The 23,031-nt window shown below is 45.5% G+C and overlaps 1 protein-coding gene across 1 annotated transcript in view; it reads left to right on the top strand.

Annotated features, from left to right (window-relative positions):
• Positions 1 to 7,905, top strand: part of LOC142699464 (ATP-binding cassette sub-family C member 8-like) — a gene marked incomplete at its 3' end in the record, with an annotated part of 108,455 nt that extends 100,550 nt beyond the window's left edge. The window contains exons 13-22 of the mRNA XM_075848053.1: positions 850 to 955; positions 1,040 to 1,150; positions 1,339 to 1,414; positions 1,573 to 1,678; positions 2,007 to 2,042; positions 2,598 to 2,633; positions 3,883 to 3,981; positions 6,231 to 6,315; positions 6,547 to 6,627; positions 7,768 to 7,905. Coding sequence (XP_075704168.1) covers positions 850 to 955; positions 1,040 to 1,150; positions 1,339 to 1,414; positions 1,573 to 1,678; positions 2,007 to 2,042; positions 2,598 to 2,633; positions 3,883 to 3,981; positions 6,231 to 6,315; positions 6,547 to 6,627; positions 7,768 to 7,905 — 874 coding nt within the window. The remainder of the gene's footprint in view (positions 1 to 849; positions 956 to 1,039; positions 1,151 to 1,338; positions 1,415 to 1,572; positions 1,679 to 2,006; positions 2,043 to 2,597; positions 2,634 to 3,882; positions 3,982 to 6,230; positions 6,316 to 6,546; positions 6,628 to 7,767) is intronic.
• Between the last annotated feature and the right edge of the window lie 15,126 nt (positions 7,906 to 23,031).

Below are 23,031 nucleotides of genomic sequence, written 5' to 3'. Positions count from 1 at the left end.
GTGGGGGAGGTGTGATACGGAGGGTGGGGGAGGTGTAATACGGGGGGTGTGGGGGAGGTGTAATATGGAGGGTGGGGGAGGTGTAATATGGGGGGTGGGGAGGTGTAATATGGGGGGTGGGGAGGTGTAATACGGAGGGTGGGGGAGGTGTGATACGGTGGGTGTGGGAGGTGTGATACTGAGGGTGGGGGAGGTGTGATACGGAGGGTGGGGGAGGTGTGATACGGAGGGTGGGGGAGGTGTGATACGGAGGGTGGGGGAGGTGTGATACGGTGGGTGGGGGAGGTGTGATACTGAGGGTGGGGGAGGTGTGATACGGAGGGTGGGGGTGGTGTGATATGGAGGGTGGGGGAGGTGTAATATGGGGGGTGGGGGAGGTGTGATACGGAGGGTGGGGGAGGTGTGATACGGAGGGTGGGGGAGGTGTGATACGGAGGGTGGGGAGGTGTGATGCGGAGGGTGGGGAGGTATAATATGGAGGGTGGGGGAGGTGTGATACGGAGGGTGAGGGAGGTGTAATACGGGGGGGGGTGGGGGAGGTGTAATATGGGGGGTGGGGAGGTGTAATATGGAGGGTGGGGAGGTGTGATACGGAGGGTGGGGGAGGTGTGATGCGGAGGGTGGGGGAGGTATAATATGGAGGGTGGGGAGGTGTGATACGGAGGGTGGGGGAGGTGTGATACGGAGGGTGGGGGAGGTGTGATACGGAGGGTGGGGGAGGTGTGATACGGAGGGTGGGGGAGGTCAGTTGTATTATCAGTAAATGAATTGGCGCCGTTTCCTGCCCCCTGATTTGGATGCCGTGTCGGACGGGCGCCTTATCTCCCGCGCTGTTTTCTCTTCTCGCAGCGTCCAGAAGTTGAGTGAATTCTTCTCCGGGGAGGAGATCGCGGAGGAGACGGATAAGTATTTGCGGTCACTTAAGACGGGAAATCAGAACAAGTATCAGGCGGTGGTGAGTTACAGGCGTCACCGCAACAGCAAGCGAATCGCATTACGCCGTCTACCGCCACACTCACCGATCCTCTCCCCCCCGCAGCCTCTCAAGGTGGTCAATCGTAGGAGGCCGATCAGAGAGGATTGGAACATCATCAACTGCCCCCAGAGGAGGCCCGAGGACGACCCCGAAGAAGAGGAGTTCTGTATAAAGGTGGAAATTAAGCCCCAAATTCTGCATCCGCAGCCGGGGAGAGGGGAGGGGGTCACTCTGAATCTGCAGCCGGGGAGAGGGGAGGGGGTCACTCTGTATCTGCAGCCGGGTCAGTGCGGTGGGGGGGGGGATGTCACTGTATCAGGGGTCGGTGTAGCGCTCACCGTGCCTCTCTTCTTTGCCTGTAGCTTAGTGGCGGGTTTTTCACGTGGACCCCAGACGGCGCTCCGGCTTTATCAAACATCGACATCCGGATTCCTCAAGGTAATTTTGTTCATGATTTTATTGTCTCCCATGATGCTCTGCTCCTCCAACATCCACTAGTTTATTACACATAGGTGGTGACCACAACTAAATGTTATTACTCTCTGGTATCCTCAGTTTATTCTGTATGTGACAGACATGTCCCCCCCCCCCCCCAGGTCAGCTGACCATGATTGTTGGACAGGTCGGTTGTGGGAAGTCCTCGCTCTTACTGGCCACACTTGGTGAGATGCACAAGATCTCCGGAGACGTCTGCTGGAACAGGTGGGTAGCGAGAAGCAATCAACGTATAACAGGCCCGTGGGTGCGGGCCCGTGGGTGCTGGCCCGTGGGTGCGGTCCATACTAGTTGTCGCCCAGCTCTACCAGACACAGTTAGGAATGGGCGCTCCTCGCAGTTGGTTTGTTCTGCATCAGTCACGGGAGTGAATCTTCTTATCGGCGCGGGTGCGGGGCATCTCGTGTGCTGCGGTGACTGGGCAGGTGTCGGGGTGGTGAGGTTAATGTGCCGTGTACGGATCAGCCTCTAATCTGTTTACCCAGCAGCAGATTGCGACTATTTCCAGCGTTTAATGACTTGTGTTTTATTTTAGAGGCGTCGCTGACAGCGAGGTGGCCGAGGACATGAGGTGAGTGTGAGATACGGCGGCTGGCGCCATCCATGGGGGGGTCAAGGCCCCATGTGCAGGGTAATGCAGCGCCGCGTTGTCCTTGCTTGAACCTGGGCCTCATGTTACCCACAGATTACAGCGGGGGGCGCCGCAGTCCCGCTGCTCCTCCTCTCAGCTCCCTGTTTCCTTCTCCCCTCTAATTTTTCTCCACGGACGGTTGTGCGGCGAGAATTACGCTCCACCCTCACGTGTTCCGGTCTCACCTGTGCCATCGCAGACACTTATCCGCTTTTTCCGTCCTCCTTCGAGAATCGTGGGAAACTGAGCAATAAACATATCCTGTAGAGGAGGAGTCGCTGTAGAATACGGCGCCCGTTCTTCCTGCGGACTGCGTCTCTCATCACCACCTGTTATAACAATGTATATAATGTCGGCTCTGTTGGCGTGGGCAGGGGATTTTATTTCCTCTCCATCCGTCGTTCATCGTATGTAGAGATTTGCGCAGTAAGTGGGCGGAGTCTTCTTGCAGCTTCCAAGTGATGGACGTTTAATCTTCTGCCTCTTGTTTTGCAGCGCGGAGCAGGAAGTGACCGTGGACGTGGCGATCAGGTGATTTCTGTTTCCACTTCATTGTTCTCGTCACCTGCGCGGCCTGATGCCAGAAAATCGCATATTTAGTCACACAGTCCCTGGAAACAAAGTAACAACCCTAACTCCTCCCACTGCGCCGTGCGTCCCACACCTAATACATTCCCTCCCTACCTAAATCTCAACAAGAAAGAGGCGTGACTTCCTGTAGACTCCTCCCTGATCCCGCCTGACCAGAGTCGGCACAGTCAGCTCAGTCCACGGGTGGGAAGGCCAGGAATGTAATTGTCATGTTTAATGTGATTGAACTGCAGGCGGGAACATGAATACAAGTGTGCAGGAAATAGGGGACGAGCGATGTTAACGCGGCGTTTGTCTTGCGGCTCGGATGTTATAATCACGGGTCTGGGCGAGGATTATATCTCCAGGGACAAATAGAAAAGCAGATTATATGTTGGTAACGTGTGCGCTGGCTCCACTGCGATCATATATACATGAGAAGGAATCAACCTGACAAACACTGCGGCTTTATGGCAGCTCATTGTCCTCAGTCTCCATACAATGTCTCATGTATCCTGGGATGAATGCAGACCCCACACCCTCCTCGCAGGTGCAGACCAGTAACGCCGGCCCCTTGTAGTGTGTCCTCCCCAGGGAAGAGGGGGGGGAGGAGGGAAGATGGGGCGAGGAGGGAAGAGGGGGAGGAGGAGGGAAGAGGGGGGGAGGAGGGAAGATGGGGGGGCGAGGAGGGAAGAGAAGGAGGGAAGATGGGGGGGCGAGGAGGGAAGAGGGGGGGAGGAGGGAAGATGGGGGGGCGAGGAGGGAAGAGAAGGAGGGAAGATGGGGGGGCGAGGAGGGAAGAGGGGGGGGAGCAGGGAAGAGGGGGGAGGAGGAGGGAAGATGGGGGGGCGAGGAGGGAAGAGAAGGAGGGAAGATGGGGGGGCGAGGAGGGAAGAGGGGGAGGAAGAGGGGGGCGAGGAGGGAAGAGGGGGGAGGAAGAGGGGGGAGGAAGAGGGGGGGCGAGGAGGGAAGAGGGGGGAGGAAGAGGGGGGGAGGGAAGAGCCAATATATTCAGCGTGTTATTTGATTCCAATAAAATAAAATCTTTGAGGGTCATTTCTTATTTTAGCCACTAAACAACCCCCACACGTCTCGCCGGCTGGTACTGAGCAGCACAGAGACCAGTTTGGAGAATGCTTGTGCCTGGGCTGAAGAGCATGCACTCTATTACACCTCCATTTCATTCTATCCCTTGTGTTCTGTGTTTCAGGAGGAGGAGGGCTGTAGCATACGCCTCCCAGAAACCTTGGCTTCTAAACGCAACGGTGGAAGAAAACATCACGTTTGAGAGTCCCTTCAATAAGCAAAAGTATGAGTCCCACAAATCTACTAAACCAGTTCTGTATTTATAGGATTACTCAGGAAGGGGAGGGGTTAAAGTGTCGCCTCCTAACAAGTCACATGATGAACGCACGAAAACCACCGGTAACGAGTGACAACTGAGAGTCCATTATCCCCATGACACCGGAGTTACACCCATCACTGAGAGTCCATTATCTCGATGACACTGGAGTTACACCCATCACTGAGAGTCCATTATACCCATGACACCGGAGTTACACCCATCACTGAGAGTACATTATCCCCATGACACCGGAGTTACACCCATCACTGAGAGTCCATTATCCCCATGACACCGGAGTTACACCCATCACTGAGAGTCCATTATCCCCATGACACCGGAGTTACACCCATCACTGAGAGTCCATTATCTCGATGACACTGGAGTTACACCCATCACTGAGAGTCCATTATCCCTATGACACCGGAGTTACACCCATCACTGAGAGTACATTATCCCCATGACACCGGAGTTACACCCATCACTGAGAGTCCATTATCCCCATGACACCGGAGTTACACCCATCGCTGAGAGTCCATTATCTCGATGACACTGGAGTTACACCCATCACTGAGAGTCCATTATCCCCATGACACCGGAGTTACAGCCATCGCTAAGCGTCCATTATCCCAATGATACTGGAGTTACACCCATCGCTGAGAGTCCATTATCTCGATGACACTGGAGTTACACCCATCGCTGAGAGTCCATTATCCCGATTATACTGGAGTTACAGCCATCGCTGAGAGTCCATTATCCCTATGACACTGGAGTTACACCCATCGCTGAGAGTCTATTATCCCCATGACACCGGAGTTACACCCATCGCTGAGAGTCCATTATCCCTATGACACTGGAGTTACACCCATCGCTGAGAGTCCATTATCTCGATGACACCGGAGTTACACCCATCGCTGAGAGTCTATTATCCCCATGACACCGGAGTTACACCCATTGCTGAGAGTCCATTATCCCGATGACACCGGAGTTACACCCATCGCTGAGAGTCCATTATACCCATGACACTAGAGTTACAGCCATCGCTGAGAGTCCATTATCCCTATGACACCGGAGTTACACCCATCGCTGAGAGTCCATTATCCTGATGACACCGGAGTTACACCCATTGCTGAGAGTCCATTATCCCTATGACACCGGAGTTACACCCATTGCTGAGAGTCCATTATCCCAATGACACCGGAGTTACACCCATCGCTGAGAGTCCATTATACCCATGACACTAGAGTTACAGCCATCGCTGAGAGTCCATTATACCCATGACACTAGAGTTACAACCATCGCTGATAGTCCATTATCCCGATGACACCGGAGTTACACCCATCGCTGAGAGTCCATTATACCCATGACACTAGAGTTACACCCATTGCTGAGAGTCCATTATCCCGATGACACCGGAGTTACACCCATCGCTGAGAGTCCATTATACCCATGACACTAGAGTTACAGCCATCGCTGAGAGTCCATTATCCCTATGACACCGGAGTTACACCCATCGCTGAGAGTCCATTATCCTGATGACACCGGAGTTACACCCATCGCTGAGAGTCTATTATCCCCATGACACCGGAGTTACACCCATTGCTGAGAGTCCATTATCCCTATGACACCGGAGTTACACCCATTGCTGAGAGTCCATTATCCCAATGACACCGGAGTTACACCCATCGCTGAGAGTCCATTATACCCATGACACTAGAGTTACAGCCATCGCTGAGAGTCCATTATACCCATGACACTAGAGTTACAACCATCGCTGATAGTCCATTATCCCCATGACACCGGAGTTACAGCCATCGCTGAGAGTCCATTATCCTCATGACACCGGAGTTACACCCATCACTGAGAGTCCATTATCTCGATGACACTGGAGTTACACCCATCACTGAGAGTCCATTATCCCAATGACACCGGAGTTACACCCATCGCTGAGAGTCCATTATACCCATGACACTAGAGTTACACCCATCGCTGAGAGTCCATTATACCCATGACACTAGAGTTACAACCATCGCTGATAGTCCATTATCCCCATGACACCGGAGTTACAGCCATCGCTGAGAGTCCATTATACCCATGACACCGGAGTTACAGCCATCGCTGAGAGTTATTTGCACTGTTCCCCGGACACTTCTTTCTGTCATTTCTAGTTGTATATTTCACATTGTTTCCTGTGATTATATATCCTGTATCTGCAGGTATAAAGCTGTGATTGACGCCTGCTCCCTGCAGCCAGATATCGACATCCTGCCGCACGGAGATCAGACACAGATTGGAGAAAGGGTGAGTGATGCCGGTGTGTGACCACTGGGGGCAGCAGAGGGGAGGTGTGATATGTTCTCATCCCTAATAGTATATCATATATCTGCAGTATATAGCTCAGTAGACCTGTGAGAAGACTGTCCACTGCTGGGACTTGCGCACACTTCATAATCCTGCATGTGACATCATCACCGATCAATAAAAATAAATCTTTGCCTCCCTCTTGTCATGGTGCCATGTCCTGTATTTCAGGGGATAAACCTGTCCGGGGGTCAGCGTCAGCGTATCAGCGTGGCGAGAGCTCTGTACCAGCAGACGAGCGTCGTATTCCTGGTGAGAACCAAATCACATGACATTCACCTCGTACGTTGTGTGACATTCAGGGATCTTGTATGTTTGAGTTGTCGGGCGTGACAGAACAGAGAGGTCGGATAGTCCTTGGCGCTGCTTCTATTCACTGGAAGAACAGAGAAATGGCGCAGCGTGTGGTACATGTGTCTGGGGCTGCAAGGTTGTATATTACACACTGCCAGACTCTGTTCTACTACTACTGGCTACTGCTCCTCGCCCAGACGAGGCCCAGACAACGCAGCATCCAGACGAGGGCCAGACAACGCAGCGCCCAGACGAGGCCCAGACAACGCACCGCCCAGAGGAGGCCCAGACAACGCCCTGCCCAGAGGAGGCCTAGACAACGCAGCACGCAGACGAGGCCCAGACAACGCAGCGCCCAGACGAGGCCCAGACAACGCACCGCCCAGAGGAGGCCCAGACAACGCTGTGACCAGAGGAGGCCCAGATAACGCAGCGCCCAGACAACGCAGCGCCCAGACGAGGCCCAGACAATGCAGCGCCCAGAGGAGGCCCAGACAACGCAGCGCCCAGACGAGGCCCAGACAACGCAGCGCCCAGACGAGGCCCAGACAACGCAGTGCCCAGACGAGGCCCAGTCAACGCAGCGCCCAGACGAGGCCCAGACAACGCAGCGCTCAGACGAGGCCCAGACAACGCAGCGCCCAGACGAGGCCCAGACAACGCAGCGCCCAGACAACGCAGCGCCCAGATGACGCAGCGCCTAGACGACTCAGCGCCCAGATGCGGCCCAGACAACGCAGCGCCCAGACGACTCAGCGCCCAGAGGAGGCCTAGACATCTCAGCGCCCACGCGAGGCCCAGATACACCACCTGGTACAATGTGGCAATGGGTCCCACCTACTCTGATGATGTGTCCCCTTTATGGACACTGGGGTGGGTGTTTTACAGCGCCCCGTTTTCCCCCGTGGCTCTGTGGTTTTAGTTTTCACAGCTCAGGCTTCGTTACAGTTGTATCTTAGACTGCATACCATTGTAGCAAACTCTCAGCTGTGAGGCGTATTGGGTCAGCATGGGTGTCCATTAGAGAAGTTGCTGCTATTGAGCTGTGATATTTCTAGTAATCAGACGTCCGCAGTAATAATCCTTCTCCTCCTCCAGGACGACCCGTTCTCCGCTCTGGACATTCACCTGAGTGACCACCTCATGCAGGACGGGATCCTGAAGATGTTAAGAGACATCAATAGAACGACTGTCCTAGTCACCCACAAACTGCAGTACCTGCCCCACGCTGACTGGGTAAGGGGCGCTGTTGAGCTTTCACAGATCATCACACTGCTTCCACCACCATGTGTTGTGCCATAAGGTTGACTAATTGTAGAATAATCGTACAGCTGATCCCCAGTGTGCTCAGCAGCTCTAACGGTCAATCTCCCAGAGTTCCCTGTGACGTTCACGGTCTCCCTGCGCTCATTCAGCGAGGCAGCGGCTGAGCTCCGGCTTATTACACGTAACAACATAAGAGCGCCCTCTACTGCCCGTGTGGCCACTCATGTGTAACCGGCATTGGTTGTCTCACTAGCCGGCCTCCCCATCGCTGGGCTTTACATCTACGGCCCCCGGTGATGAGACTCGGCTTAACCAATCACATGTGATGTGGAAACATTTCTTCTCGTGCAATAATAGTGAATTAACCCATCAACCTCGGGCACAATTTGTAATACAATTTTTGTATTGCAACTTAGTGACCTACAGTATATGTACATTTCATATCAACATAATCATTCAGGATTCTTTGATGTGTTTGATACATGACCATAGAAGTGTCAATCTTGCTCTTTATTATATAGGGTTCCTGTGTTGCAGATAGACGCTGTACGCTCTTTATTATATAGGGTTCCTGTGTTGTAGATAGACGCTGTACGCTCTTTATTATATAGGGTCCCTGTGTTGTAGATAGACGCTGTACGCTCTTTATTATATAGGGTCCCTGTGTTGTTGATAGACGCTGTACACTCTTTATTATATAGGGTTCCTGTGTTGTAGATAGACGCTGTACGCTCTTTATTATATAGGGTTCCTGTGTTGTAGATAGACGCTGTAAGCTCTTTATTATATAGGGTCCCTGTGTTGCAGATAGACGCTGTACGCTCTTTATTATATAGGGTCCCTGTGTTGTAGATAGACGCTGTACGGTCTTTATTATATAGGGTTCCTGTGTTGCAGATAGATGCTGTACGCTCTTTATTATATAGGGTCCCTGTGTTGCAGATAGACGCTGTACGCTCTTTATTATATAGGGTCCCTGTGTTGTAGATAGACGCTGTACGCTCTTTATTATATAGGGTCCCTGTGTTGTAGATAGACGCTGTACGCTCTTTATTATATAGGGTTCCTGTGTTGCAGATAGACGCTGTACGCTCTTTATTATATAGGGTTCCTGTGTTGCAGATAGATGCTGTACGCTCTGTATTATATAGGGTTCCTGTGTTGTAGATAGACACTACTCACTTTATTATATAGGGTCCCTGTGTTGTAGATAGACGCTGTACGCTCTTTATTATATAGGGTTCCTGTGTTGCAGATAGACTCTGTACGCTCTTTATTATATAGGGTCCCTGTGTTGTAGATAGACGCTGTACACTCTTTATTATATAGGGTTCCTGTGTTGTAGATAGACGCTGTACGCTCTTTATTATATAGGGTCCCTGTGTTGTAGATAGACGCTGTACACTCTTTATTATATAGGGTTCCTGTGTTGTAGATAGACGCTGTACGCTCTTTATTATATAGGGTTCCTGTGTTGTAGATAGACGCTGTACGCTCTTTATTATATAGGGTCCTGTGTTGTAGATAGACGCTGTACGCTCTTTATTATATAGGGTCCCTGTGTTGTAGATAGACGCTGTACGCTCTTTATTATATAGGGTCCCTGTGTTGTAGATAGATGCTGTACACTCTTTATTATATAGGGTTCCTGTGTTGTAGATAGACGCTGTACGCTCTTTATTATATAGGGTTCCTGTGTTGTAGATAGACGCTGTACGCTCTTTATTATATAGGGTCCTGTGTTGTAGATAGACGCTGTACGCTCTTTATTATATAGGGTCCCTGTGTTGCAGATAGACGCTGTACGCTCTTTATTATATAGGGTCTCTGTGTTGCAGATAGACGCTGTACGCTCTTTATTATATAGGGTCCCTGTGTTGTAGATAGACGCTGTACGCTCTTTATTATATAGGGTTCCTGTGTTGTAGATAGACGCTGTAAGCTCTTTATTATATAGGGTCCCTGTGTTGTAGATAGACACTGTACACTCTTTATTATATAGGGTTCCTGTGTTGCAGATAGACACTGTACGCTCTTTATTATATAGGGTCCCTGTGTTGTAGATAGACGCTGTACGCTCTTTATTATATAGGGTTCCTGTGTTGCAGATAGACGCTGTAAGCTCTTTATTATATAGGGTTCCTGTGTTGTAGATAGACGCTGTACGCTCTTTATTATATAGGGTCCCTGTGTTGTAGATAGACGCTGTACGCTCTTTATTATATAGGGTTCCTGTGCTGTAGATAGCCGCTGTACGCTCTTTATTATATAGGGTTCCTGTGTTGTAGATAGACGCTGTACGGTCTTTATTATATAGGGTTCCTGTGTTGCAGATAGACGCTGTACGCTCTTTATTATATAGGGTCCCTGTGTTGTAGATAGACGCTGTGCGCTCTTTATTATATAGGGTTCCTGTGTTGTAGATAGACACTGTACTCTCTTTATTATATAGGGTTCCTGTGTTGTAGATAGACGCTGTACGCTCTTTATTATATAGGGTTCCTGTGTTGCAGATAGACGCTGTACGCTCTTTATTATATAGGGTTCCTGTGTTGTAGGTAGACGCTGTACGCTCTTTATTATATAGGGTTCCTGTGTTGCAGATAGACGCTGTACGCTCTTTATTATATAGGGTTCCTGTGTTGTAGATAGATGCTGTACACTCTTTATTATATAGGGTCCTGTGTTGTAGATAGACACTGTACGTTCTTTATTATATAGGGTCCCTGTGTTGTAGATAGACGCTGTACGCTCTTTATTATATAGGGTTCCTGTGTTGTAGATAGACGCTGTACGCTCTTTATTATATAGGGTTCCTGTGTTGTAGATAGATGCTGTACGCTCTTTATTATATAGGGTTCCTGTGCTGTAGATAGACGCTGTACGCTCTTTATTATATAGGGTTCCTGTGTTGCAGATAGACGCTGTACGCTCTTTATTATATAGGGTCCCTGTGTTGCAGATAGACGCTGTACGCTCTTTATTATATAGGGTTCCTGTGTTGTAGATAGACGCTGTACGCTCTTTATTATATAGGGTTCCTGTGTTGTAGATAGACACTGTACGCTCTTTATTATATAGGGTCTCTGTGTTGTAGATAGACGCTGTACGCTCTTTATTATATAGGGTCCCTGTGTTGTAGATAGACGCTGTACGCTCTTTATTATATAGGGTTCCTGTGTTGCAGATAGACGCTGTATGCTCTTTATTATATAGGGTCCCTGTGTTGTAGATAGACGCTGTACGCTCTTTATTATATAAGGTTCCTGTGTTGTAGATAGACGCTGTACGCTCTTTATTATATAGGGGTCCTGTGTTGCAGATAGACGCTGTACGCTCTTTATTATATAGGGGTCCTGTGTTGCAGATAGACGCTGTACGCTCTTTATTATATAGGGTCCCTGTGTTGTAGATAGACACTGTACGCTCTTTATTATATAGGGTCCCTGTGTTGTAGATAGACGCTGTACGCTCTTTATTATATAGGGTTCCTGTGTTGCAGATAGACGCTGTATGCTCTTTATTATATAGGGTCCCTGTGTTGTAGATAGACGCTGTACGCTCTTTATTATATAAGGTTCCTGTGTTGTAGATAGACGCTGTACGCTCTTTATTATATAGGGGTCCTGTGTTGCAGATAGACGCTGTACGGTCTTTATTATATAGGGTTCCTGTGTTGTAGATAGACGCTGTACGGTCTTTATTATATAGGGTTCCTGTGTTGCAGATAGACGCTGTACGCTCTTTATTATATAGGGTCCCTGTGTTGCAGATAGACGCTGTACGCTCTTTATTATATAAGGTTCCTGTGTTGTAGATAGACGCTGTACGCTCTTTATTATATAGGGTTCCTGTGTTGCAGATAGACGCTGTACGCTCTTTATTATATAAGGTTCCTGTGTTGCAGATAGACGCTGTACGCTCTTTATTATATAAGGTTCCTGTGTTGTAGATAGACGCTGTACGCTCTTTATTATATAGGGTTCCTGTGCTGTAGATAGACACTGTACGCTCTTTATTATATAGGGTTCCTGTGTTGTAGATAGACGCTGTACTCTCTGTATTATATAGGGTTCCTGTGTTGCAGATAGACGCTGTACGCTCCTTATTATATAGGGTCCCTGTGTTGTAGATAGACGCTGTACGCTCTTTATTATATAGGGTCCCTGTGTTGCAGATAGACGCTGTACGCTCTTTATTATATAGGGTTCCTGTGTTGCAGATAGACGCTGTACGCTCTTTATTATATAGGGTCCCTGTGTTGCAGATAGACGCTGTACGCTCTTTATTATATAGGGTTCCTGTGTTGCAGATAGACGCTGTACGCTCTTTATTATATAGGGTTCCTGTGTTGTAGATAGACGCTGTACGCTCTTTATTATATAGGGTCCCTGTGTTGCAGATAGACGCTGTACGCTCTTTATTATATAGGGTTCCTGTGTTGCAGATAGACGCTGTACGCTCTTTATTATATAGGGTTCCTGTGTTGTAGATAGACGCTGTACGCTCTGTATTATATAGGGTTCCTGTGTTGCAGATAGACACTGTACGCTCTTTATTATATAGGGTTCCTGTGTTGTAGATAGACGCTGTACGCTCTTTATTATATAGGGTCCCTGTGTTGTAGATAGACGCTGTACGCTCTTTATTATATAGGGTTCCTGTGTTGCAGATAGACACTGTACGCTCTTTATTATATAGGGTCCCTGTGTTGTATATAGACGCTGTACGCTCTTTATTATATAGGGTTCCTGTGTTGTAGATAGACGCTGTACGCTCTTTATTATATAGGGTTCCTGTGTTGCAGATATACGCTGTACGCTCTTTATTATATAGGGTTCCTGTGTTGTAGATAGACGCTGTACGCTCTTTATTATATAGGGTTCCTGTGTTGCAGATAGATGCTGTACGCTCTTTATTATATAGGGTTCCTGTGTTGTAGATAGACGCTGTAAGCTCTTTATTATATAGGGTTCCTGTGTTGCAGATAGACGCTGTACGCTCTTTATTATATAGGGTTCCTGTGTTGTAGATAGACGCTGTAAGCTCTTTATTATATAGGGTTCCTGTGTTGTAGATAGACGCTGTACGCTCTTTATTATATAGGGTTCCTGTGTTGTAGATAGACGCTGTATGCTCTTTATTATATAGGGTTCCTGTGTTGCAGATAGACACTGTACGCTCTTTATTATATAGGGTTCCTGTGTTGTAGATAGACGCTGTACGCTCTTTATTATATAGGGTCCCTGTGTTGTAGATAGACGCTGTACGCTCTTTATTATACAGGGTTCCTGTGTTGTAGATAGACGCTGTACGCTCTTTATTATATAGGGTTCCTGTGTTGCAGATAGACGCTGTACGCTCTTTATTATATAGGGTTCCTGTGTTGTAGATAGACGCTGTACGCTCTTTATTATATAGGGTTCCTGTGTTGTAGATAGACGCTGTACGCTCTTTATTATATAGGGTCCCTGTGTTGCAGATAGACGCTGTACACTCTTTATTATATAGGGTTCCTGTGTTGCAGATAGACGCTGTACACTCTTTATTATATAGGGTCCCTGTGTTGTAGATAGACGCTGTACGCTCTTTATTATATAGGGTCCCTGTGTTGCAGATAGACGCTGTACACTCTTTATTATATAGGGTTCCTGTGTTGCAGATAGACGCTGTACACTCTTTATTATATAGGGTCCCTGTGTTGCAGATAGACGCTGTACGCTCTTTATTATATAGGGTTCCTGTGTTGTAGATAGACGCTGTACGCTCTTTATTATATAGGGTTCCTGTGTTGCAGATAGACGCTGTATGCTCTTTATTATATAGGGTTCCTGTGTTGTAGATAGACGCTGTATGCTCTTTATTATATAGGGTCCCTGTGTTGCAGATAGACACTGTACGCTCTTTATTATATAGGGTTCCTGTGTTGTAGATAGACGCTGTACGCTCTTTATTATATAGGGTTCCTGTGTTGTAGATAGCCGCTGTACTCTCTTTATTATATAGGGTCCCTGTGTTGCAGATAGACGCTGTACGCTCTTTATTATATAGGGTTCCTGTGTTGTAGATAGACGCTGTACGCTCTTTATTATATAGGGTTCCTGTGTTGCAGATAGACGCTGTATGCTCTTTATTATATAGGGTCCCTGTGTTGCAGATAGACACTGTACGCTCTTTATTATATAGGGTTCCTGTGTTGTAGATAGACGCTCTACACTCTTTATTATATAGGGTTCCTGTGTTGCAGATAGACGCTGTACTCTCTTTATTATATAGGGTTCCTGTGTTGCAGATAGACGCTGTACGCTCTTTATTATATAGGGTTCCTGTGTTGCAGATAGACGCTGTACTCTCTTTATTATATAGGGTTCCTGTGTTGCAGATAGACGCTGTACGCTCTTTATTATATAGGGTTCCTGTGTTGCAGATAGACGCTGTACTCTCTTTATTATATAGGGTCCCTGTGTTGCAGATAGACACTGTACGCTCTTTATTATATAGGGTCCCTGTGTTGTAGATAGACGCTGTACGCTCTTTATTATATAGGGTCCCTGTGTTGCAGATAGACACTGTACGCTCTTTATTATATAGGGTCCCTGTGTTGTAGATAGACGCTGTACGCTCTTTATTATATAGGGTTCCTGTGTTGCAGATAGACGCTGTACGCTCTTTATTATATAGGGTTCCTGTGTTGTAGATAGACGCTGTACGCTCTTTATTATATAGGGGTCTCTGTGTTGCAGATAGACGCTGTACGCTCTTTATTATATAGGGTTCCTGTGTTGTAGATAGACGCTGTACTCTCTTTATTATATAGGGTCCCTGTGTTGCAGATAGACGCTGTACGTTCTTTATTATATAGGGTTCCTGTGTTGTAGATAGACGCTGTACGGTCTTTATTATATAGGGTCCCTGTGTTGTAGATAGATGCTGTACACTCTTTATTATATAGGGTCCTGTGTTGTAGATAGACACTGTACGTTCTTTATTATATAGGGTTCCTGTGTTGTAGATAGACGCTGTACGCTCTTTATTATATAGGGTTCCTGTGTTACAGATAGACGCTGTACGCTCTTTATTATATAGGGTTCCTGTGTTGTAGATAGACGCTGTACGCTCTTTATTATATAGGGTCCCTGTGTTGCAGATAGACGCTGTACGCTCTTTATTATATAGGGTTCCTGTGTTGCAGATAGACGCTGTACGCTCTTTATTATATAGGGTCCCTGTGTTGCAGATAGACGCTGTACGCTCTTTATTATATAGGGTCCCTGTGTTGTAGATAGACGCTGTACGCTCTTTATTATATAGGGTTCCTGTGTTGCAGATAGACGCTGTACGCTCTTTATTATATAGGGTTCCTGTGTTGCAGATAGATGCTGTACTCTCTTTATTATATAGGGTTCCTGTGTTGTAGATAGACGCTGTACGCTCTTTATTATATAGGGTTCTTGTGTTGTAGATAGACGCTGTAAGCTCTTTATTATATAGGGTCCCTGTGTTGTAGATAGACGCTGTACGCTCTTTATTATATAGGGTTCCTGTGTTGCAGATAGACGCTGTACGCTCTTTATTATATAGGGTTCCTGTGTTGCAGATAGACGCTGTACGCTCTTTATTATATAGGGTTCCTGTGTTGTAGATAGATGCTGTACTCTCTTTATTATATAGGGTTCCTGTGTTGCAGATAGACGCTGTACTCTCTTTATTATATAGGGTTCCTGTGTTGTAGATAGATGCTGTACTCTCTTTATTATATAGGGTTCCTGTGTTGCAGATAGACGCTGTACGCTCTTTATTATATAGGGTTCCTGTGTTGTAGATAGACGCTGTACGCTCTTTATTATATAGGGTTCCTGTGTTGTAGATAGACGCTGTACGCTCTTTATTATATAGGGTCCCTGTGTTGTAGATAGACGCTGTACGCTCTTTATTATATAGGGTTCCTGTGTTGTAGATAGACGCTGTACTCTCTTTATTATATAGGGTTCCTGTGTTGCAGATAGACACTGTACTCTCTTTATTATATAGGGTTCCTGTGTTGCAGATAGACGCTGTACGCTCTTTATTATATAGGGTTCCTGTGTTGTAGATAGACTATGTACGCTCTTTATTATATAGGGTTCCTGTGTTGTAGATAGACGCTGTACGCTCTTTATTATATAGGGTTCCTGTGTTGCAGATAGACGCTGTACTCTCTTTATTATATAGGGTTCCTGTGTTGCAGATAGACGCTGTACGCTCTTTATTATATAGGGTTCCTGTGCTGTAGATAGACGCTGTACGCTCTTTATTATATAGGGTTCCTGTGTTGTAGATAGACGCTGTACGCTCTTTATTATATAGGGTCCCTGTGTTGTAGATAGACGCTGTATGCTCTTTATTATATAGGGTTCCTGTGTTGTAGATAGATGCTGTACGCTCTGTATTATATAGGGTCCCTGTGTTGTAGATAGACGCTGTACGCTCTTTATTATATAGGGTTACTGTGTTGCAGATAGACGCTGTACGCTCTTTATTATATAGGGTTCCTGTGTTGTAGATAGATGCTGTACGCTCTGTATTATATAGGGTTCCTGTGTTGCAGATAGACGCTGTACGCTCTTTATTATATAGGGTTCCTGTGTTGCAGATAGACGCTGTACGCTCTTTATTATATAGGGTCCCTGTGTTGCAGATAGACGCTGTACGGTCTTTATTATATAGGGTTCCTGTGTTGTAGATAGACGCTGTACACTCTTTATTATATAGGGTTCCTGTGTTGTAGATAGACGCTGTACGCTCTTTATTATATAGGGTTCCTGTGTTGTAGATAGACGCTGTACGCTCTTTATTATATAGGGTCCCTGTGTTGCAGATAGACGCTGTACGCTCTTTATTATATAGGGTTCCTGTGTTGTAGATAGACGCTGTATGCTCTTTATTATATAGGGTTACTGTGTTGCAGATAGACGCTGTACGCTCTTTATTATATAGGGTTCCTGTGTTGTAGATAGACACTGTACGGTCTTTATTATATAGGGTTCCTGTGTTGTAGATAGACGCTGTATGCTCTTTATTATATAGGGTTCCTGTATTGTAGATAGATGCTGTACGCTCTGTATTATATAGGGTCCCTGTGTTGTAGATAGACGCTGTACGCTCTTTATTATATAGGGTCCCTGTGTTGTAGATAGACGCTGTACGCTCTTTATTATATAGGGTTCCTGTGTTGCAGATAGACACTGTACGCTCCTTATTATATAGGGTCCCTGTGTTGTAGATAGACGCTGTACGGTCTTTATTATATAGGGTCCCTGTGTTGCAGATAGACTCTGTACGCTCTTTATTATATAGGGTTCCTGTGTTGCAGATAGACGCTGTACGCTCTTTATTATATAGGGTCCCTGTGTTGTAGATAGACGTTGTACGCTCTTTATTATATAGGGTTCCTGTGTTGCAGATAGACGCTGTACGCTCTTTATTATATAGGGTCCCTGTGTTGCAGATAGACGCTGTACGCTCTTTATTATATAGGGTTCCTGTGTTGTAGATAGACGCTGTATGCTCTTTATTATATAGGGTTCCTGTGTTGCAGATAGACGCTGTGCGCTCTTTATTATATAGGGTTCCTGTGTTGTAGATAGACGCTGTATGCTCTTTATTATATAGGGTTCCTGTGTTGCAGATAGACGCTGTACTCTCTTTATTATATAGGGTTCCTGTGTTGTAGATAGACGCTGTACTCTCTTTATTATATAGGGTTCCTGTGTTGTAGATAGACACTGTACGCTCTTTATTATATAGGGTCCCTGTGTTGCAGATAGACGCTGTACGCTCTTTATTATATAGGGTTCCTGTGTTGCAGATAGACGCTGTACGCTCTTTATTATATAGGGTCCCTGTGTTGCAGATAGACGCTGTACACTCTTTATTATATAGGGTCCCTGTGTTGCAGATAGACGCTGTACACTCTTTATTATATAGGGTTCCTGTGTTGCAGATAGACGCTGTACTCTCTTTATTATATAGGGTTCCTGTGTTGCAGATAGACGCTGTACGCTCTTTATTATATAGGGTTCCTGTGTTGCAGATAGACGCTGTACTCTCTTTATTATATAGGGTTCCTGTGTTGCAGATAGACGCTGTACGCTCTTTATTATATAGGGTTCCTGTGTTGCAGATAGACGCTGTACTCTCTTTATTATATAGGGTCCCTGTGTTGCAGATAGACACTGTACGCTCTTTATTATATAGGGTCCCTGTGTTGTAGATAGACGCTGTACGCTCTTTATTATATAGGGTCCCTGTGTTGCAGATAGACACTGTACGCACTTTATTATATTGGGTCCCTGTGTTGTAGATAGACGCTGTACGCTCTTTATTATATAGGGTTCCTGTGTTGCAGATAGACGCTGTACGCTCTTTATTATATAGGGTTCCTGTGTTGTAGATAGACGCTGTACGCTCTTTATTATATAGGGGTCTCTGTGTTGCAGATAGCCGCTGTACGTTCTTTATTATATAGGGTTCCTGTGTTGTAGATAGACGCTGTACGGTCTTTATTATATAGGGTCCCTGTGTTGTAGATAGACGCTGTACACTCTTTATTATATAGGGTCCTGTGTTGTAGATAGACACTGTACGTTCTTTATTATATAGGGTTCCTGTGTTGTAGATAGACGCTGTACGCTCTTTATTATATAGGGTTCCTGTGTTGTAGATAGACGCTGTACGCTCTTTATTATATAGGGTCCCTGTGTTGCAGATAGACGCTGTACTGTCTTTATTATATAGGGTTCCTGTGTTGTAGATAGACGCTGTACGCTCTTTATTATATAGGGTTCCTGTGTTGTAGATAGACGCTGTACGGTATTTATTATATAGGGTTCCTGTGTTGTAGATAGACGCTGTACGCTCTTTATTATATAGGGTTCCTGTGTTGTAGATAGACGCTGTACGCTCTTTATTATATAGGGTTCCTGTGTTGCAGATAGACGCTGTACGCTCTTTATTATATAGGGTTCCTGTGTTGCAGATAGATGCTGTACTCTCTTTATTATATAGGGTTCCTGTGTTGTAGATAGACGCTGTACGCTCTTTATTATATAGGGTTCCTGTGTTGCAGATAGACGCTGTACGCTCTTTATTATATAGGGTCCCTGTGTTGTAGATAGACGCTGTACGCTCTTTATTATATAGGGTCCCTGTGTTGTAGATAGACGCTGTACGCTCTTTATTATATAGGGTTCCTGTGTTGCAGATAGACGCTGTACACTCTTTATTATATAGGGTTCCTGTGTTGTAGATAGACACTGTACGCTCTTTATTATATAGGGTCCCTGTGTTGTAGATAGACACTGTACGCTCTTTATTATATAGGGTTCCTGTGTTGTAGATAGACGCTGTACGCTCTTTATTATATAGGGTTCCTGTGTTGTAGATAGACGCTGTACGCTCTTTATTATATAGGGTTCCTGTGTTGCAGATAGACACTGTACGCTCTTTATTATATAGGGTTCCTGTGTTGCAGATAGACGCTGTACGCTCTTTATTATATAGGGTTCCTGTGCTGTAGATAGATGCTGTACTCTCTTTATTATATAGGGTTCCTGTGTTGCAGATAGACGCTGTACGCTCTTTATTATATAGGGTTCCTGTGTTGTAGATAGACGCTGTACGCTCTTTATTATATAGGGTTCCTGTGTTGTAGATAGACGCTGTACGCTCTTTATTATATAGGGTCCCTGTGTTGTAGATAGACGCTGTACGCTCTTTATTATATAGGGTTCCTGTGCTGTAGATAGACGCTGTACGCTCTTTATTATATAGGGTTCCTGTGCTGTAGATAGACGCTGTACGCTCTTTATTATATAGGGTTCCTGTGTTGCAGATAGACGCTGTACGCTCTTTATTATATAGGGTTCCTGTGTTGTAGATAGACGCTGTACGCTCTTTATTATATAGGGTTCCTGTGTTGTAGATAGACGCTGTACGCTCTTTATTATATAGGGTCCCTGTGTTGTAGATAGACGCTGTACGCTCTTTATTATATAGGGTTCCTGTGCTGTAGATAGACGCTGTACGCTCTTTATTATATAGGGTTCCTGTGTTGCAGATAGACGCTGTACTCTCTTTATTATATAGGGTTCCTGTGTTGCAGATAGACACTGTACTCTCTTTATTATATAGGGTTCCTGTGTTGCAGATAGACGCTGTACGCTCTTTATTATATAGGGTTCCTGTGTTGTAGATAGACTATGTACGCTCTTTATTATATAGGGTTCCTGTGTTGTAGATAGACGCTGTACGCTCTTTATTATATAGGGTTCCTGTGTTGCAGATAGACGCTGTACTCTCTTTATTATATAGGGTTCCTGTGTTGCAGATAGACGCTGTACGCTCTTTATTATATAGGGTTCCTGTGCTGTAGATAGACGCTGTACGCTCTTTATTATATAGGGTTCCTGTGTTGCAGATAGACGCTGTACGCTCTTTATTATATAGGGTTCCTGTGTTGTAGATAGACGCTGTATGCTCTTTATTATATAGGGTTCCTGTGTTGTAGATAGATACTGTACGCTCTGTATTATATAGGGTCCCTGTGTTGTAGATAGACGCTGTACGCTCTTTATTATATAGGGTTACTGTGTTGCAGATAGACGCTGTACGCTCTTTATTATATAGGGTTCCTGTGTTGTAGATAGATGCTGTACGCTCTGTATTATATAGGGTCCCTGTGTTGTAGATAGACGCTGTACGCTCTTTATTATATAGGGTTCCTGTGTTGTAGATAGACGCTGTACGCTCTTTATTATATAGGGTCCCTGTGTTGCAGATAGACGCTGTACGCTCTTTATTATATAGGGTTCCTGTGTTGTAGATAGACGCTGTATGCTCTTTATTATATAGGGTTACTGTGTTGCAGATAGACGCTGTACGCTCTTTATTATATAGGGTTCCTGTGTTGTAGATAGACACTGTACGGTCTTTATTATATAGGGTTCCTGTGTTGTAGATAGACGCTGTATGCTCTTTATTATATAGGGTTCCTGTATTGTAGATAGATGCTGTACGCTCTGTATTATATAGGGTCCCTGTGTTGTAGATAGACGCTGTACGCTCTTTATTATATAGGGTTCCTGTGTTGCAGATAGACACTGTACGCTCCTTATTATATAGGGTTCCTGTGTTGTAGATAGACACTGTACGCTCTTTATTATATAGGGTCCCTGTGTTGTAGATAGACGCTGTACGCTCTTTATTATATAGGGTTCCTGTGTTGTAGATAGACGCTGTGCGCTGTTTATTATATAGGGTTCCTGTGTTGTAGATAGACGCTGTACGCTCTTTATTATATAGGGTTCCTGTGTTGTAGATAGACACTGTACGCTCTTTATTATATAGGGTCCCTGTGTTGTAGATAGACGCTGTACGCTCTTTATTATATAGGGTTCCTGTGTTGCAGATAGACACTGTACGCTCTTTATTATATAGGGTTCCTGTGTTGTAGATAGACGCTGTACGGTCTTTATTATATAGGGTTCCTGTGTTGTAGATAGACGCTGTACGGTCTTTATTATATAGGGTTCCTGTGTTGTAGATAGACGCTGTACGCTCTTTATTATATAGGGTTCCTGTGTTGTAGATAGACACTGTACGCTCTTTATTATATAGGGTCCCTGTGTTGTAGATAGACGCTGTACGCTCTTTATTATATAGGGTCCCTGTGTTGTAGATAGATGCTGTAAGCTCTTTATTATATAGGGTTCCTGTGTTGTAGATAGACGCTGTACGCTCTTTATTATATAGGGTCCCTGTGTTGTAGATAGACGCTGTAAGCTCTTTATTATATAGGGTCCCTGTGTTGTAGATAGACGCTGTACGGTCTTTATTATATAGGGTTCCTGTGTTGTAGATAGACGCTGTACGCTCTTTATTATATAGGGTTCCTGTGTTGTAGATAGACGCTGTACGCTCTTTATTATATAGGGTTCCTGTGTTGTAGATAGACGCTGTACACTCTTTATTATATAGGGTTCCTGTGTTGTAGATAGACGCTGTGCGCTCTTTATTATATAGGGTTCCTGTGTTGTAGATAGACGCTGTACGCTCTTTATTATATAGGGTTCCTGTGATGCAGATAGACGCTGTACGCTCTTTATTATATAGGGTTCCTGTGATGTAGATAGACGCTGTACTCTCTTTATTATATAGGGTCCCTGTGTTGCAGATAGACGCTGTACGCTCTTTATTATATAGGGTTCCTGTTTTGTTGATAGACGCTGTACGGTCTTTATTATATAGGGTCCCTGTGTTGTAGATAGACGCTGTACACTCTTTATTATATAGGGTCCCTGTGTTGCAGATAGACACTGTACGCTCTTTATTATATAGGGTTCCTGTGTTGTAGATAGACGCTGTACGCTCTTTATTATATAGGGTCCCTGTGTTACAGATAGACGCTGTACTCTCTTTATTATATAGGGTTCCTGTGCTGTAGATAGACGCTGTACACTCTTTATTATATAGGGTCCCTGTGTTGTAGATACACGCTGTACGCTCTTTATTATATAGGGTTCCTGTGTTGTAGATAGATGCTGTACGCTCTTTATTATATAGGGTTCCTGTGTTGTAGATAGACGCTGTACGCTCTTTATTATATAGGGTTCCTGTGTTGTAGATAGACGCTGTACGCTCTTTATTATATAGGGTTCCTGTGTTGTAGATAGACGCTGTACGCTCTTTATTATATAGGGTCCCTGTGTTGTAGATAGACGCTGTACACTCTTTATTATATAGGGTTCCTGTGTTGTAGATAGACACTGTACGCTCTTTATTATATAGGGTTCCTGTGTTGCAGATAGATGCTGTACGCTCTTTATTATATAGGGTCCCTGTGTTACAGATAGACGCTGTACGCTCTTTATTATATAGGGTCCCTGTGTTGCAGATAGACGCTGTACGCTCTTTATTATATAGGGTTCCTGTGTTGCAGATAGACACTGTACGCTCTTTATTATATAGGGTTCCTGTGTTGCAGATAGACGCTGTACGCTCTTTATTATATAGGGTTCCTGTGTTGCAGATAGACGCTGTACGCTCTTTATTATATAG

This window comes from Rhinoderma darwinii, unplaced genomic scaffold, assembly GCF_050947455.1.
Source record: "Rhinoderma darwinii isolate aRhiDar2 unplaced genomic scaffold, aRhiDar2.hap1 Scaffold_1587, whole genome shotgun sequence".
NCBI classification, from domain to species: domain Eukaryota; kingdom Metazoa; phylum Chordata; class Amphibia; order Anura; family Rhinodermatidae; genus Rhinoderma; species Rhinoderma darwinii.
Note: the sequence above shows the minus strand (reverse complement) of the source record. Positions and strands in the feature narration are given on the sequence as shown.